General features: G+C 38.4%; 1 protein-coding gene across 1 annotated transcript in view; it reads left to right on the top strand.

Moving 5' to 3' along the window:
* The window catches only part of LOC140155226 (FMR1-interacting protein NUFIP1-like), a 92,985-nt gene that overhangs the window by 8,503 nt on the left and 67,915 nt on the right, over nt 1–16,567 (top strand). The window contains exon 2 of the mRNA XM_072177978.1: nt 8,051–8,370. Coding sequence (XP_072034079.1) covers nt 8,051–8,370 — 320 coding nt within the window. The remainder of the gene's footprint in view (nt 1–8,050; nt 8,371–16,567) is intronic.

The raw sequence follows: 16,567 nt of genomic DNA on the forward strand, positions 1-16,567 counted from the left end.
CATCCGGTCGCACTGGAAGGCTTTTGCAAAAATCTTGACCAGCTTGTAGCAGAGGCTTTACAGCGTACACACCGCCATAGGACGGGTTTTTAAATTGATGTTGAAGTTCACGGGGGTGAACAGACTGAGTGAAAATGGTGGCCTAAAATGTATTTATTTTCAGCGTTTGATCCACCGTAGGCTAACGGGACAACTTAAATAAAGGATAAAATGTATGAACCATTTAAATATTGCCGTGGTATTTATATAATTTTTGCAATTGGTGTAGCGATTTGCGATGCACGGCGACAGGAAGAAAAGACGAGGTCCACCCCATTCACGCTGTACAAAGTTAGAAATAAAGGAGCCATTTACCACGCCAGGCACCACTAAGCATGCAAAGTGCATAGCATCAGAATTTTGGTGATCCCCTTTATCTTTTTTTACCATGTGAGGCAGGTTTGCGCTGCTCACACAGAATTAAAACCAGAGAACCAGGACTCGACCGCCATCTTGATACAGGCATGGAGTAAAAATTGGGGGTATTCGGTTTCCCTCGGAATGCGCTCGAGGCATATTCGTTTTCATGCAAGCACGCCGTCGTCGCCGTGGATGATGGGCGCGTTTGAGAGATGCACTTTTATGCGACCTGTACGCGAGTACCAAGACGCTTCATATGAGACGCAGAATTGTTTTCGTTCGTCTCCAAGCACCGTCGGCAAGGACCCGAATACCCCAATTTTCTCCCCATAGCTGACGCACGCGATTTGTACGTGGCGATATAGGGAGTCCCGGTTCTCCTTCTCTAATTCTGTGGCTGCTCATTAAATATTCATGAACCCATCACGTCACATACACGTGGCCTCATTCGGCCGATCAGAGTCGTCAGAATTGACCCGACGTGGTTTTATGAATGAATTTATGATCTTACAGGGGTCAGACATATGCATAATTCATGTGTTTGAGACATTCAAGATGACTGCTTGGCCCTGCCGAAAACAGAATGAAAACGTGGTTCCGTTCGGAAAATATTGCCGTTTGAAAATGGACTTTGCTGGCGTCAAACGAACAAAAATTTCGATGACTGAAGATACTCAAATTTCAGTTATCTGTAATTTTGGTTATAATTTTTAGTTGGACATGGTATGTTTTCTGACTTAGCTGGTGACTAGGAAATGTGCATAATTTTAACTTGGTAAGAACTTTAACCCGTGTTTTGACATGTTGGACATTTTTGACGCACCCCCGACGCACCCTTGTAAAATGACGGACATTGACGCACCCATTAGTCATACTTTGACGGACCAAATGCCGTCAATGACGGTACCCTGCAGCCTAATTCCTTGGTAAATGACCCACCCATGACGCACCTTTCCTGGGGGTCGTATAGTGCGTCACACAAGTGATAGGTGTATTAGTGATAGTTAAAAATGCGATCCCCAACCCTTTGGTTACCTTTGGACGAATTTGTAGAAGTCTCTGTGTCTGAAATTCCCCGGTACAAACATCGAAAATGTCGCATTTGTCAGTCCCGGTGATGAATACAAATGTACTATATCCGCATCGCTGTTTAGCCAGCAGCCATTCATACATGAGTATGCATATCTCTGACCCCTGTAAGGTCAAGCATGTGGCATTAATTCCAACCAATCCAATCCACCGATTGTGACCACATGGTTGGTTTCATGCGATGTAGGATTGAAAGGTGAATGAATTCGTGAAGAGATTTCCTTGTTTGAGTGATAGTAGGATACGGGACGTAGGCTAAAATTTTGACCTGCTCTGCCGTCTCAATTCACGCGGAATTATTCGTACAGCTCTGCTTACCAGACAGCAATACTTAAAGCTGGTCAGTCTGTTGGCACCTGCAAATTGTATTGTAGGTTTGAAAGGCAAACATTATAGGCAAAATAACAAATTCTCAATCATGAGAGGATGTACCTTCTACGTCGGCATACTTTTCACAGAATAACACGATCGCATGACCGAACCTTGACCTTGCCTAGCAACGACCGTGGGATTGGTCAATTCTCAAAGCGGTGTTTGCGCCGTAAGCGCCGGGCTTTGCGTAGTACGCTCAATGCAAATAACTATGCGTACCCAAGTTGGCTCTCATGATTGAGAATTTAATATTTTGACTATAGTTAACACATTTGCTGGTCAGCCAAATTGGCCCAAACCAGGGCCCCAAACACACATGCACAATACATATTTTACAATTTTTTACATAGAAAATTAAAAGAAAAGATAGGTCAAGGAAACCTTATAAATATGTTGTCTAGACTTCACTTGACCCAAATATATGATTTATTTTTGTGATGAGAGAATCACACATGGAATTTTAGAGGGTTTTTGATAGCAGTTCCATAGAAAAGCTGCTCTGTCATGAGACTGCTGTTTTGTTTTTTAATTGATGCATTTAAATGTTGGCTGAATATTTTTGATGAAAGTCAATCTTTGACAATGATCATTTATGTAACTTTGCTACGGAAAACGCTATGACAAAACGGTTTTCAGTTTTGGCTTTTTTTACTCAAGGGCTTTAATTTGATATATAAAATGATGCGGTTTTATGGCAAATTTGAATTCACCTTTCATGTATTGTCATGATTGTATTGCATTGTAATTTCATTTGTGTCCATGCTGATTATCTCTACACAACATGAACTCTTGCGTTTCCAAGCAAATTTGCCGATAATAGGTGATCAAAAGCGATCGGAATGTTACAAAAGTACAGATCGCATTCAGCTTACTTCATATGAGATGATCTTTGGAAAAATATGGCATTATTTGTCATGATGCTTGCGGAATGCCAGGCAGTAAAATACTGAAACGTTGACGGTTGCGGCAATGCATGATTGACAACTAAAAATCGGTGTGTCATTCGTATCCTCCGCTGCCAGTTTCTTTTCTGCTCACTACGTCCTCACAAAAGCTTTGTGTGGATAGTGAGAACGATCATGAGGTAGGTTTAATTCACCAGTCCTTCAACTATTACGCAGTCATTTTTGTTCCGCCATGGTTAATAGTTTTGAGATCGGGGCCCAGGGACTTGGGCCTGATCATCATGTGATAACGATTTTTAATCGCCATTTTGGTTTAATATCAAAACATTGCAAGGAAACTTGCACATGGAGCTGAAAGAAAAGTTAACAATAACAAAATTTTCAATAACGGGTAATACTAGGATTTCAATTTCTGATTAATAAAGTTGCATGTTGTTTTGAGGAATGACAAAGTTTTTTCCATAAACTTTCTGATAGACAACCCCATCACCTGTCACTTTCCTATTTGCCGAGGATAATTTTTTTCCTCCTTCTGTTTACTTGATAATTTTTTCCCTAAATCATCTTGGATAATTATTCCTTGTAATACCCTATGTGATAATAACTTACTTATCAATCTTTTGCAATACTTTTCTTGCACATTCGCCATTGAGAATTTGCACATCTCACATAATAATAATAATAATATGTACATTTGTAAAGCGCGCAGATCCGCAATAAACGCTCGTGGCGCATACAGAGCAAAAACAAAATATACCAGCAGGAAAAATGGAAACAAGGAACAAATGCAATCAACGATAGAACATTTCAAGATACATGAAGTAAAAAATAACAAAGTATACTACAAATTAATCCAGTTCATAAGCAAGCTCGAAAAAATATGTCTTGAGTGAGGATTTGAATGACTCGATTGACGAGCAACTGCGAATAAAATTGGGAAGACTGTTCCATATGCGAGGGGCTGCCACAGAGAAGGTGCGATCACCCCATGACCGAGATGATTTAGGTTGAACAAGGAGAGTTCTATTGGCAGAACGGAGACCGGGGCGAGAAGGGTTGTAAAAGCCAAGAAGTTCATATATGTATGGGGGAGCAATTTCATTGACAACACGGTAAGCGAGTAACATAAGTTTGTATTTAAGCCAGAAGTTAACAGGGAGCCAGTGTAAGTCAAACAAAACAGGAGAGATGTATGTGTTCAGAAGGTTTAGTACGGGTGACCAGTCTAGCAGCGGTATTTTGTTTGAGTTGCAGTCTGTGAATTTGATCTTTTGGAAGTCCAAACAGAATGGCATTACCCATGTCCAAGCGAGATGATACAAAAGCATGGACCAATTGTTCTGTGGCTTGTGGGCTTAGGTATCTTCGAATCTTGCCAAGGTTTCTGAGTTGAAAAGAGGCAGATTTGATAACAGATGAGATATGAGGAACCAGAGTCATTGTACTGTCCATAATAACACCAAGATTGCGAACTTGTGAAACAGGAGCAATAGTTGAATCACCAATTTCTGTGTGTGGTATGGTGATCTTACTGAGATTATGTTTAGAACCAATGAGTATGAACTCCGCTTTTATTGTCATTAAGTTTCAGGTAGTTGTCTTTCATCCAATGACGAATATCTTCAACACATGCTTCCATTCGAGAAATACAGTTGTTGGCAGCCTCTTGGTTTGGGTCAAAAGCAGAGTACAATTGGGTGTCATCTGCATAAACTTGGTATTCATCTCCATGTTTCAGGATTATATTGCGAAGAGGAGAAGTATATATGACAAACCACTGTGGACCTAGCACTGAACCCTGAGGCACAGAATAGTTCAGGTGTACAGTATTCGAAGATGATTCGCCTACACGGACACACTGAACTCTGTCCTCAAGATAGGATTCACACCATCTCAGCGCTGTCTCTTTGATACCAATGTCAGCTTCGAGTCTAGACAACAAAATACTATGATCGACGGTATCAAAGGCAGCGCTGAGATCGAGTAAAACCAGTGCTGTAATTCTCCCATTGTCCATTTCACGAAGAATGTCATTATGAACTCTTGTTAAAGCAGTTTCAATGCTATGGTTCAGTCTATACGCAGACTGAAAGGGGTCTTGCAAGTTATATTGAGTAATGATACACCATAGGCGACCATTAACAACACGTTCAATCAGTTTCCCAAGGAAACTCAAATTAGCAACGGGTCTATAGTTCTTCAAATCCTGTTTGTCAAGACCTGATTTCTTCAGAAGAGGGCGGATGTAAGCAAGCTTGAGCTCACTTGGAAAAGTACCTGAGACAATAGACTTGTTAACGATACATGTTAAGAATGGAATAATATCATTAGCACACTCTTTAACTAGCCACGTCGGTAGAGGGTCCAATTCACATGTACTAGATGGTGACTTCATGAGAATTTTCCTCACCTCTTCCTCAGTGGCTGGTTCAAAATTTGAAATACGGGTAACATGAACACAAGAATCATCATTTGGCATATCACAATGTTTGCTAAAACTACATTGTACTACGGATGTTTTCAATCTTGTCAACAAAATATTCAGAAAACCTATTAGCAAGAACAAGATCAGATGAGCTACTTGGAAGTACTGACTCCTTGTTCTTATACAACAGATTATTTACAACACTATACAGACTCTTTTGGTCACCATCACACATATCAACAGAAGCAGAATAATAACTTGTCTTGGCAGCTTCAATCATATGTTTAACAACTTGACGCTGCTTACAATAGAATTGGCGGTCTATCTCAAGCTTAGACTTACGCCACATGTGTTCAAGATCCCTTCTTTCACAATTTGCAGCATGGATCTCATCACTAAACCATAGATACTAAAAATAACCCGCCGTTTTTTGGCTGGGGCATGCTTATCAAGAAGGTTGCACAACATATCATTATACTTTGAAACACAAGTATCAACATTATCATTTTAAAACAAAGTCAATTGATGAGAGAGACTGAATGATGTCTTGGCCAAACAAGTTAACAGGCCTCCAAAAACCGCGGGAACGCGGGAACGGCGTTCCCAGAAAGGTCACAGAGGTCACAGAAAAAAAATGCAAAAATAAAAAAATTTTTTTTTTTTTTTTTTTTTTACACAAATTTTTTTCCAAAGTTTTCGGCGACCTTGGAGAACCACTGGACCTATTCATGAAATTTCAGGATCATTCACAGTTAATTTAAAAAAAGAAAGAAAAATCAGAAAAAATTACAGTTTGTTATCTCTGTATATGCAAACCATTAACTATGTTTATTTCTTCATCTATCACATATTATAAATGCTTTGGTTTTCCATGCATTTATAATATGTGATAGATGAAGAGGTAAACACAAGTTAATGGTTTGCATATTAAGGATAACAAACTGTAATTTTTTCGTAATTTTTTTCCATTTTTTTTTCAAATTATATGTGAATAATCCTAACCCTTCAGAATAGGTCCAGTGGTTCTTCAAAGTTGCAAAATACTTCTAAAAAATGTTAAAAATAAATAAAAATTGTTTTGAGTTTTGACAGTAATACTTTGAAATTTTAAGTTGTGTTTTTTGTGAAAAAGGATGTAAATTTTTATAGAAAACTGTTCCAAAATAAGGCTCAGATTGCACGAGAGAGCATCTAAACCCTGAGAGCTTCCAGGGCCCTTAAGCGGGCCCTGGACCCCGGCCGTTAGGATTTCAAGGCCAAGCGCTCGTGATGTCGCACTGCGCATTACATAGGCCTATTTCAGTTATTTCACAGAAAATTTTCAGCACTTGTCATTAAGTTCCCAGACAGCAGAAAATTTTCTGGAGGCCTGCAAGTTAACATCAATAGCTTTGAGACGGCGAGTAGTAAATGTTCTCCACTCATGGGGTGGTTTCTGTAACAAGATTGCATGTTACAGCAGCAAGTTTACAAAGACCAGGAATAACACAGACATTGGACAGGACATCTTCAGACTCTCTCGTTATAAAAAGGTCCAAAATATGACGATCATGGGTGGCTTCAGTCACATGTTGTGTTAAACCATTAGATGAGAGTACGCTTAGGAACTTTTTGGCATCTGCATCATCTGCATCCTCGACCCACACATTGAAATCCCCAGTGAGTATGATATCAGATGGGAACAAGGAGTAGTTCTCAATCATGTTGTTGAATTCTTCAAGGAAAACACTGAAAGGGAGCTTTCTTCCTTGTTTGTCCTTTATTTCCGGTCTATATATTACGACAAGTGTCAGAGAACGAGAGTTACTGGTGATCTCAGCATGAAGAGACTCAAATGACCTATAAGACTCGGTAATTTCGATGATCTTTACAGAGAGGGTAGATTTGTATAGAAGACCAACACCTCCACCAGTCTTTATTCCGGGACGAGGGACATGATCAAAAGTGTAACCAGCAGGAGTGATGTCTCCAATTACGACATCATCACCTGGTTTGAGCCATGTTTCTGTAATTGTGACAATGTCATATTTATTATCCACAACTAAATCAACAAACTCAGTAGCCTTATTTCTTATAGACTGAGTGTTTAGCATGCAAAGTTTTGCTTGTGTTTTAACACCATCAGGGAAATTTGATTTGCTACTTGTAGCACTATGTATAGGGTTAGAACAATCATCGTTGTTAGATCTTGTATTTGGTTGTTGACCCAGGGAAGAAATTGTATTTGACTGCTCTCTGTTCTTTCCACCATGGCAACCTCTTCTTGTAGGCATCCTTGAACAGATATCCAAACTACACAAAGTTTTGTACACATCCGGTGGTAGTTTAGATTTGACTGGTCTCAAGTCAAGTAGGTCCTGCCTTGAATAGGTTGGAGCAGTAATCACAGTCATGATTGTAACAATCAATGCTGCTACAAACCAAATACACCATACACCAAAATTAGCCATGTATGAAGACAGTTAACTCAAGTACATTTCAATCAATAGTTGTCAACTGGTCAATATGTAGACAGTTAGCATCCACAGTACAGTAGTAACACACAAAATATAGAATCACATCAAAAAATGTGATCATAAATAACACGAAAGTTGACGCTTAAGGAACGCTAAGAAGTGTTCTAAAATGTTCCTTGATCCTTAATGATTAGATTGGTGTAAAATTTGTTTCCAAAGATGAAGAATAACTGGTATAATCATGAAAAACATGAGGAGCTCCAAGCACAGTGCAGCCACAGGCGCTCTGTATTAGATGTATCACATGGCTATGGATCACAAAATGCCCCTTAGCCCCCTGTTAAAAAAGTGAAAACAACATATTGGTCATGCATTGACATTCTTCTGGGGTTTTTTTTCCACAGGGCAAAGCAGCAGCTCGTACACTTTCCCTCCAAACGGGAATAATCCTCACCAGTTTCCCCCTCAAGGACCAAATCCACAACATTTAAACAATGGCTACCAAAATCCTTGGAGTGGTCACAACAGAGGAGGGCACTTTTCACATGGTGGACAGGGGTTCAGAGGACCAGGAATGAACAATCCTCGTCACCACTTGGCTCCTCAATATCATGAAGGATACGGTTTCCAAGGGCAACCAGATCATCATCATGGAGGAGGAAGAGGTGGAGGAGGGAGAGGAAGAGGGAAGAATAGAAAAGGACAAAACAAACAACAAGGAAAGGTTTGTCATATTTTTATTTGTTTAAGGGATACACCCCTGGCCAATTTTGTGCCTATTTTTGCATTTTTCTCAAAAATTATAGCGCATTGGGGACAAGTAAGATATGCATATTATAGGGGCAAGGACTACAACTACTGCAATGGAAATTTTATTTCAGCACAGACAACAGTTGTGGTGTTACAGTCGAAAATGAGGGAAAACCAATATTTGATCAATAAATCAATAACTACTTGCTTTGAGTTGCTGAATTTTCAGTACAGTAGTTGTAGTCCTTGCCCCTATACATATCTTACTTGTCGCCAATGTGCTATAAATTTTGAGAAAAATGCAAAAATATGCTCAAAATTGGCCAGGGGTGTAGTACCCCCTTAATGCGAAATGGCCATAGTGTTCAATTGCAATAATTAATGCAGATGAATACATCATAAAATACAACTGAAGAAAACATGCCATTATAGTCACAGCAGGGAGGCTACCAAGTCCATCCAGTGTTCTAAATCGGTAAGTAAAATAGACCTCTGGGATTTTACCGGGTAATTATAGTTAAAATACTGTAATTTGCCATAAAATTTGGTAAAATAAAAGACACCAAAGGAAAAGAAATTCTTGAGATGTCTTAAGAACTAGGGTTCATATCCATCCTGCATGGGCAGACAAAGTAAAAAAATGAAGTTTGTATAATTTGACCGAAACAGTCAGGGTAGAGTCAAGAAGTTTATCCTATAAGGATCCACATGGTTCTCATTGCCATGGCAATGCAAATCAAAGATTGGTGTGAAAAATTTTCTCATTTTAAAGGGCTAAATAAAGTAATTTTAGAGTGCTGGCCTATGCTATGTAAATAACTGTTACATAACTGTTAATAATATTTTATTAATAAAAATACACCAGTCAACTTCACATTCCAGCACTTCGATTTGATTTCATAATTGTGCAGTTAAAAAGGCCCTATTTTTGATCAATTTTGCTTGTCCCATTGCCATGCTTTTGAAATGCTGTAACAACCAAGGTAGCAATTTTCTCAATAAATGTTCTCATTTATTGTCTCGCCTGAACTTTGTTCAGGATGGGACTTAGTAATCACTATTTCTGTCTGTCGGGGTGTGTGTGTGGATGTATGTGTGTGTGTCCGTCCGGAGCTGTATCTGGCAGGGGTGTCTATTCTTCCAGAAAATCTAAATTATTCCCTCACCCTACATGTACCACGGTGTGTCACATCCTTCCCCAGATGCTTCCGCAACTGGAATCCCACAAAAATGGACCCGAAAGGGAACATTTTTGATATGCTGGTTGCTATCTACATATACTTTTCCTCATTTTTCTTGTTACCTCCCATAGGCAGTGTTCTAAATCGGTAAATAAAATAAACCCCTGGTATTTTACCGAGTAATTTTCAGTAAAATACTGTAATTTACCGTAAAATTTGGTAAAATAAAAGACACCAAAGGAAAAGATATTGTTGAGTACAAGTCTTAAAACATGATGCATGGTTAGAAAAGTGAAATGTTTCCTTCAGATCTTCTGTTTTACTTGGAATGCATATTAATTTATTAAACTAAATAAGATTGATCGCTATAGTACTACATGTAGTTCTCAAAAACATGATGCATGGTTAAAAAATCAAAAGGTTTCCTTCAGACAATGCTGTTTTACTTGGAATACATATTATACTAAATGAGATTTATTGCTACTAGTATTCGGAATATCTTAATGTACCTTTTGTTTTGATCAAAATTAATAGTTTGCAATGCAATATGTGAGGCCAAATGGTTCAAAAAGGTCTCAAGAAGAGAAAGGTCTCATGATGCATGGTTAGAAAATCAAAAGGTTTCCTTCAGGAAAAGGTCTTTACGTAGTACTTTTATTCATCAAGTTTTTACAACAAAAGGGTTTAAGGAATCAGATAGCAATGTTTGCACAGTATTTTTTGTAGGCCTGAGAGCACATCAGACATATCGAATTGTATTCTGAATATGAGGAATGTCCTTCTGATATCAAATAATTTTGATTTTTCGAAATTTGCGATATAATACAAATTTTATGGCAAATTATTCAAATTTGATATTTTTAATATTTTTGATATTTAAGGGATGGGGCCATCTTGTCTCAAATAGCTCCGAAATGGGAGAAATCTGCCATGTTTGCTGTGCATTTTTGCCTAGCAATATCTATCTCAGGTGCAAAATTTATGGTGCACATGAAAGAATGAAGTCTTTAGATTAATATTTCAGCATCTATAATATTATTAGCTTGTAGGAAATTCTTCAAATATGCCTGTACATATAACGATGCAAAACAGCCCACGCACTTTTTTATACGCGAACTGTTTTCGAGTAGTCCGTGTTGGACGATGAACCTATCTTTCTGCTGAGGTAGTTACAGAACCTTAAAATAAGAATTATGATAGATATTTGTGACTTCGAATGCGACGAAGGCATGTTCAAGCTCGTCAATACACAAACTTCTACCTGATTTTACAGTCTCGTCGACCACTGTCTGGCGATGTTATTTTGTTACTCTAAATTCAACAAAATTCCATTTTTTAGGCAAAAAGACTTCTGGAGATACCATCCTACATGTCCGTGTTCGATTTATGGTAATACAATTAACCAATTTTGAAATATCAATATTTTCAGATTCACGGAAGCCATATTTTGTACATTTTCGACAGTAACGAGTTAACGCCAATTTTGGTACAAGTTTGTCAGTTTTGCCGAAGTTATTTATCCGGTTAACTAACGAATATCAAGGTTCATAGGCATGATAATAGCGCTATGTTATTATATTACTTTTACTTACGATCTTCATAATGATTCCATTTGAGAACGAATATAACTCCTTATAGGTCTTCAACTTTGTCTTCACACGACTAGCCATATTTTATGGAGTGTTGCCAGGCAAGTCAAAAGCAAATTGGGACAAATCGGCACTAAATATGGCCCGTAACTACATCAACATATCACCCAAATGTCCATGTTATTTAGGTTACAATGTTAATGTAAATACATTGTAATATACAATTTTAAAACATTGTTGAAAATGTTCTAACGTGCGTATGCGCGATTCTTTCTCCCGTTTGAGTTTTAATGTATACCTAGTATAAGATATTGACAGTCAATTCATAAGAAGCCCAAAGTTAATACTAACACTGCAGCGCTGGCAATACGACCAATTCTGTAAAACGATATGACATGAAATCGTTCCGCTTGATTTATCAGGTCTATAAAGGTGACAAAGGAACAGGTCTCTAGTTTGATTCCACAACCATTCAAACCGATCTCATGTTTTATTGTATTATCATGTATTAAAATGAGGATGGCTATGTCATAAATGGACCGAACAATATAACCGTGATACTACCACCTGTGTTGAAGGACAGTTCTAAGATACAGGGTGTTCCAGAATGATCTATACCGTGTTTGAAAAATTAATCAACAGTGTATTTAGTTTTAGTACCGGTACATGGAATACAATGACATAAATGTCACCTACTTATTGTGTTACTTTCATTGCAAAAACTTGATTCGTTTTGGCGTGATATTGATATTCTTAAAACTGGACAAAAATTGCACGTGTGCAACTTACAGCACAGGCTTCATAAGCACAAGACATTGCTGCTTTATCACTATCGCCCAGACGTAGACCTACTTTGCAATATAGTGTAGAAATCATTCAGTTGTCATAGGAGATACACCAAATTTGGCACAAATGTAGAGCTTGAAACACTGAATAATTCTTAATATTGATTTAAGTGACCTTTTTCATGTTTTTTCAATATTAGTCCCGATATTTTTGCTGATTTTTTTTAAAATTTTGTACGATAAATTTTACGCCAAAAATGTAATTCTTATGGAGGATATAACTTGTTCAAGAAAAACTTCACCTTTTCCTAGTTGTGTGTTTGCCAATAGGGACATAAATACATGCTGTGGCACAAGGACGAATCTTCTCTATAATATTTTTTATAAAAGGCCCCTAAATCAATCTCTGCCGGCATTTCAAATGATGAAACTCACACACACATAATCATTATTTTGAAACTGCCGCTAAAGACGATACATGCAGTATTAGGTCAATCAAGCTTAACAAATCCTTTATACCATGCATGCTAGTAATCGATAGATCATAACAAAATTAGCTGCAAAACTTTTTCCAAATAACTTTGTGCTGAACGGTTATTCATTATTTTCATAATAGATTGTATTGTCAAAACTTAAACTTCACCATTGTACGCAATATTCTGTAATTTCTTTTAGAAACATTCGATCTTTAAAATCTTAAATTACCAAGAAAGAACTCAAAACAATACGACTGATAACAATGCTATTCATATACCTACAAAATTCAACTTTCCCGGTATGGATCATTCTGGGACACCCATGCAGCTTAAGATGACAGCGAGACAGGTTTCTCTAGATCGATTACACGGCCATTCATACCTATTACCTGTTTTAGGAACAAACCAAAAAATCGATGGCGTCTTATAAACGAAACCAGTTTCGTTTAAGGGGTAGGGGGTAAAAATACTCGATTACGTTTGTACAAAAACATCGGTCTGAAGAATGTGTCATTATTATTATTATGTCAAAATTCCAACATTTCATTATTACGTTTCTGGCATGGAGGGAGGGGACGGCTGAGAAACGAAACTAGTTACGTTTATTATATTGGACGTCATCGATCTTTTGGTTTGTTCCCTTATTGTAACCTTATAGAGGCCAGACTTTTATTTGAATGATAATGGCTCTGTCACACCGTACTGAATACACTCTGTACGGAATGTTACATCACAATCTTTATCGACTTGACAACAGGCACACCCCGGTACAAATAATTGTAAATGGTGGAAAGTCGTATTTATGACAAAATGATTAAAAAGTGATACTTTTAGGTATTATTCCCGGGTATTATTCTGTTAGTTTCTGTTTGGCAAATCATAAATTAGCTCTTGATCAGAGCCCTCGCAGTACCTTAGAAGATCCAGAGATCCCCAAGTAAAATAAACCTAAGCAAGTGACTAGTATTAGTAAAGAAAATGTATATAGGCCAATCCATTCTGTAAAAAATTAATACCACTCCCATGCATCACCCAGCAGTACATGTATTTGTACAGAGCTTGCCGAAGGCAAGCTTCACTATAGGCAAGTCACCAAAAAGTAAATTAGGACCACTTATAGATCACTGTCTACCTGAGATATTGGTCTACCCCACACACCAACCGCGAAAGTCCAGTGACCTACAGCCGGTCTTTACTATAGTGTCAGAGGGCATATGGCATGGTTTTTTCATTTTTTATATCAATTGGATGGAAAATAGGTTGGCTTTGGAGCAAAGCTAATCATAAATACTCTCGTGTTTTGGTCAAAATGGCAATAATCTTTTTTCTACCCCTACCCACCTGAAATAGCTAAACACAACCCTTAACAGTCCTCAAAGACAAAGCAAACTTTATAAATCTAATGACATGTACTTAACGTGCATGTAGCTGGGATGAAAAGCCGTCCATCAATTGAAAATTGTGTCCTTTCATATTGAAGATAGATATACATTTTTTCCCCAAAAGACCTACTTTTTTTGGTGTTTTGGGGAAAAATCTTTATATTCAATACAATAAAATTATTTGTTATCAGAAGGACATTCCTTGTATTCAAAATGCAATTCGATATGTCTGATGTGCTCTCAGGTCCCACAACAAATATGTAAAAACACCGCTATGATACATCATTGCTAGTATGACCACTAGTGCACCATTGCCCAGACAGGGAAGCATTACTGACCCAACTCTTCCCTGTTTTGTTTTGGGCTAAAGCATTCCCTGGTTTCCCTCAAACTATTTTTTGGGGGATGGGAATGTAGGTAAAAGGCAAGGGACTGCTACATGTTTGCTAATGCTATGTATCCATTATAATTCTTCCCCAAATGAGTCTTGACACTTGATGAATTCACCTACCCTGTAGACCAGTCACTGCCAGCCAGTGACCATCTATTTCATGCTTCAGTTAGGCCTATATACTTTTTGCCCAAATTAGTTCTCTTTTTTTTTTTAATCTTCCTTGAATCCTGTTGATTTCTGTTTTCTTTTCCTCTCTTTTTTTTTCTTTTTCAAAACACAAAATTCTTCCCCAAAGGGGTAAAATGATTCCCTCCCCTTTGGGGGCGAATAACGGAAGAATAGACGCCTCTGGTATCTGGGGAACCATAAGACCTATGGAGACGCTACTTGGTGGGAGGAAGGTATCCAAGTTTGCTGCGTAACCATATGTTTTCGGTGAAAAATATGCAAATTTACATAGCTAATTTGCATCATTTATGCGAAAATCAGCGCAAATTGATAGTGGAGTTTGTGGACAGACTATCTCAAGATCTGTCGGGCGCATGGTAACGAAACCTGGTGACAGGGATGATACACACCTGCTGATCACCTGATTAAGTATGCGCATTTAGTTGTTAATTTGCATAATTTATGCGGAACGATTCTACAAATATAGTTGGAAATCTGAAGAAATCCGCCTTGTGGAGCTGTATCTGGGGATCCGTAAGAACCCTAAGCCTTATGATGATGAAACGTGGTAGGGGGTAGTATGACCAGAGGATCTCAACCTGATTTGATTTTTAGCGCAAAATATGGTAATTAAGTACCTAATTTGCATAATTTATGCATAAAATGCAAAAACCTATTTTCTCAGAGACTAGGGGTCGCACATTCTTCAAACTTGGTGGGTGGGTGCATCTTCACCCAGACAGAACAAGTTTGTATTGGTTAGTGTGTCAAGGTCACCCGAGGTCATCCAGGGGTCATCTGAGGTCAAATTACTAAAAACTGTCGTATGGGCACGAAACTTGGTGGGTACAGTCAACATTTATAGTCAAATTTTCGGACGGTCATTTCAAGGTCACCAAGGGGTCATATGAGGTCAAATTACTAAAAACTGTCGTATGGGCACGAAACTTGGTGGGTACAGTTAACATTTAGAGTCAAATGTTCGGAAGATTATTTTGTGGGTCATCCGAGGTCACCCAGGGGTCATCTGAGGTCAAATTACTAAAACTGTCGTATGGGCATGAAACTTTGTGGGTACAGTCAACATTTAGAGTCAAATTTTCGGAAGATTATTTTGAGGTCACCTGTGGGTCATCTGAGGTCAAATTACTAAAAACTGTCATATGGGCATGAAACTTGGTGGGTACAGTCAACATTTAGAGTCAAATTTTCGGACGGTCATTTTGAGGTCACCAAGGGGTCATCTGAGGTCAAATTACTAAAAACTGTTATATGGGCACGAAACTTGGTGGGTACAGTCAACATTTAGAGTCAAAGTTTCGGAAGGTAATTTCGGGGCCATCCAAGGTCACACAGGGGTCATCTGAGGTCACATTACTAAAAACTGTCGTATGGGCGTGAAACTTGGTGGGTACAGTCAACATTTAGAGCCAAATTTTGGAAGGTCATTTTGGGGTCCTCCAAGGTCACCTAGGGATCATCTGAGGTCAAATTACTAAAAACTGTCATATGGGCATACAACTTGGTGGGCACATTCAACATTTAGAGCCAAATTTTTGGAAGGTTATTTCGGGGTCACCCAGGGGTCATCTGACGTCAAATGACTAAAAACTGTCGCATGAGCATGAAACTTGGTGGGTACAGTCAACATTTAGAGTCAAATTTTCGGACGGTCATTTCAGGGTCAACAGAGGTCACCAAGGGGTCATCTGAGGTCAAATTACTAAAAACTTGTATGGGCACGAAACTTGGTGGGTACAGTCAACATTTAGAGTCAAATTTTTGGACAGTCATTGCAAGGTCATCTGAGGTCACTCAGGGGTCATCTGAGGTCAAATGACTAAAAACTGTCGTATGGGCATGAAACTTGATAGGTACAGTCAACATTTAGAGCCCAAGGTCATTTCGGGGTCACTAGGGGTCATCTGAGGTCAAATTAATAAAAATTGTTGGATGGGCATTAGATTTGGTGGGTACAGTCACCATCAGCCAGGTAATTGTGCCCAGCCGAGACCCACGAAAATTTAGGGGTCAAAGGTCAAATTTCATATTGGTCCAATCAAGTTCAAATTGAACAGGCAAATCGCCATGGGTTGTTGCAGGTTCATTTACTTCTACCAAAAATAATCGCAAAAGCAGGCGGTCGGGAAAGCAGGCGAGACTCGTAGTTCGAGAACCGCCTTGTGTAATTATTGT

The sequence above is a fragment of the Amphiura filiformis genome, chromosome 6, assembly GCF_039555335.1.
Source record: "Amphiura filiformis chromosome 6, Afil_fr2py, whole genome shotgun sequence".
Lineage (NCBI taxonomy): Eukaryota > Metazoa > Echinodermata > Ophiuroidea > Amphilepidida > Amphiuridae > Amphiura > Amphiura filiformis.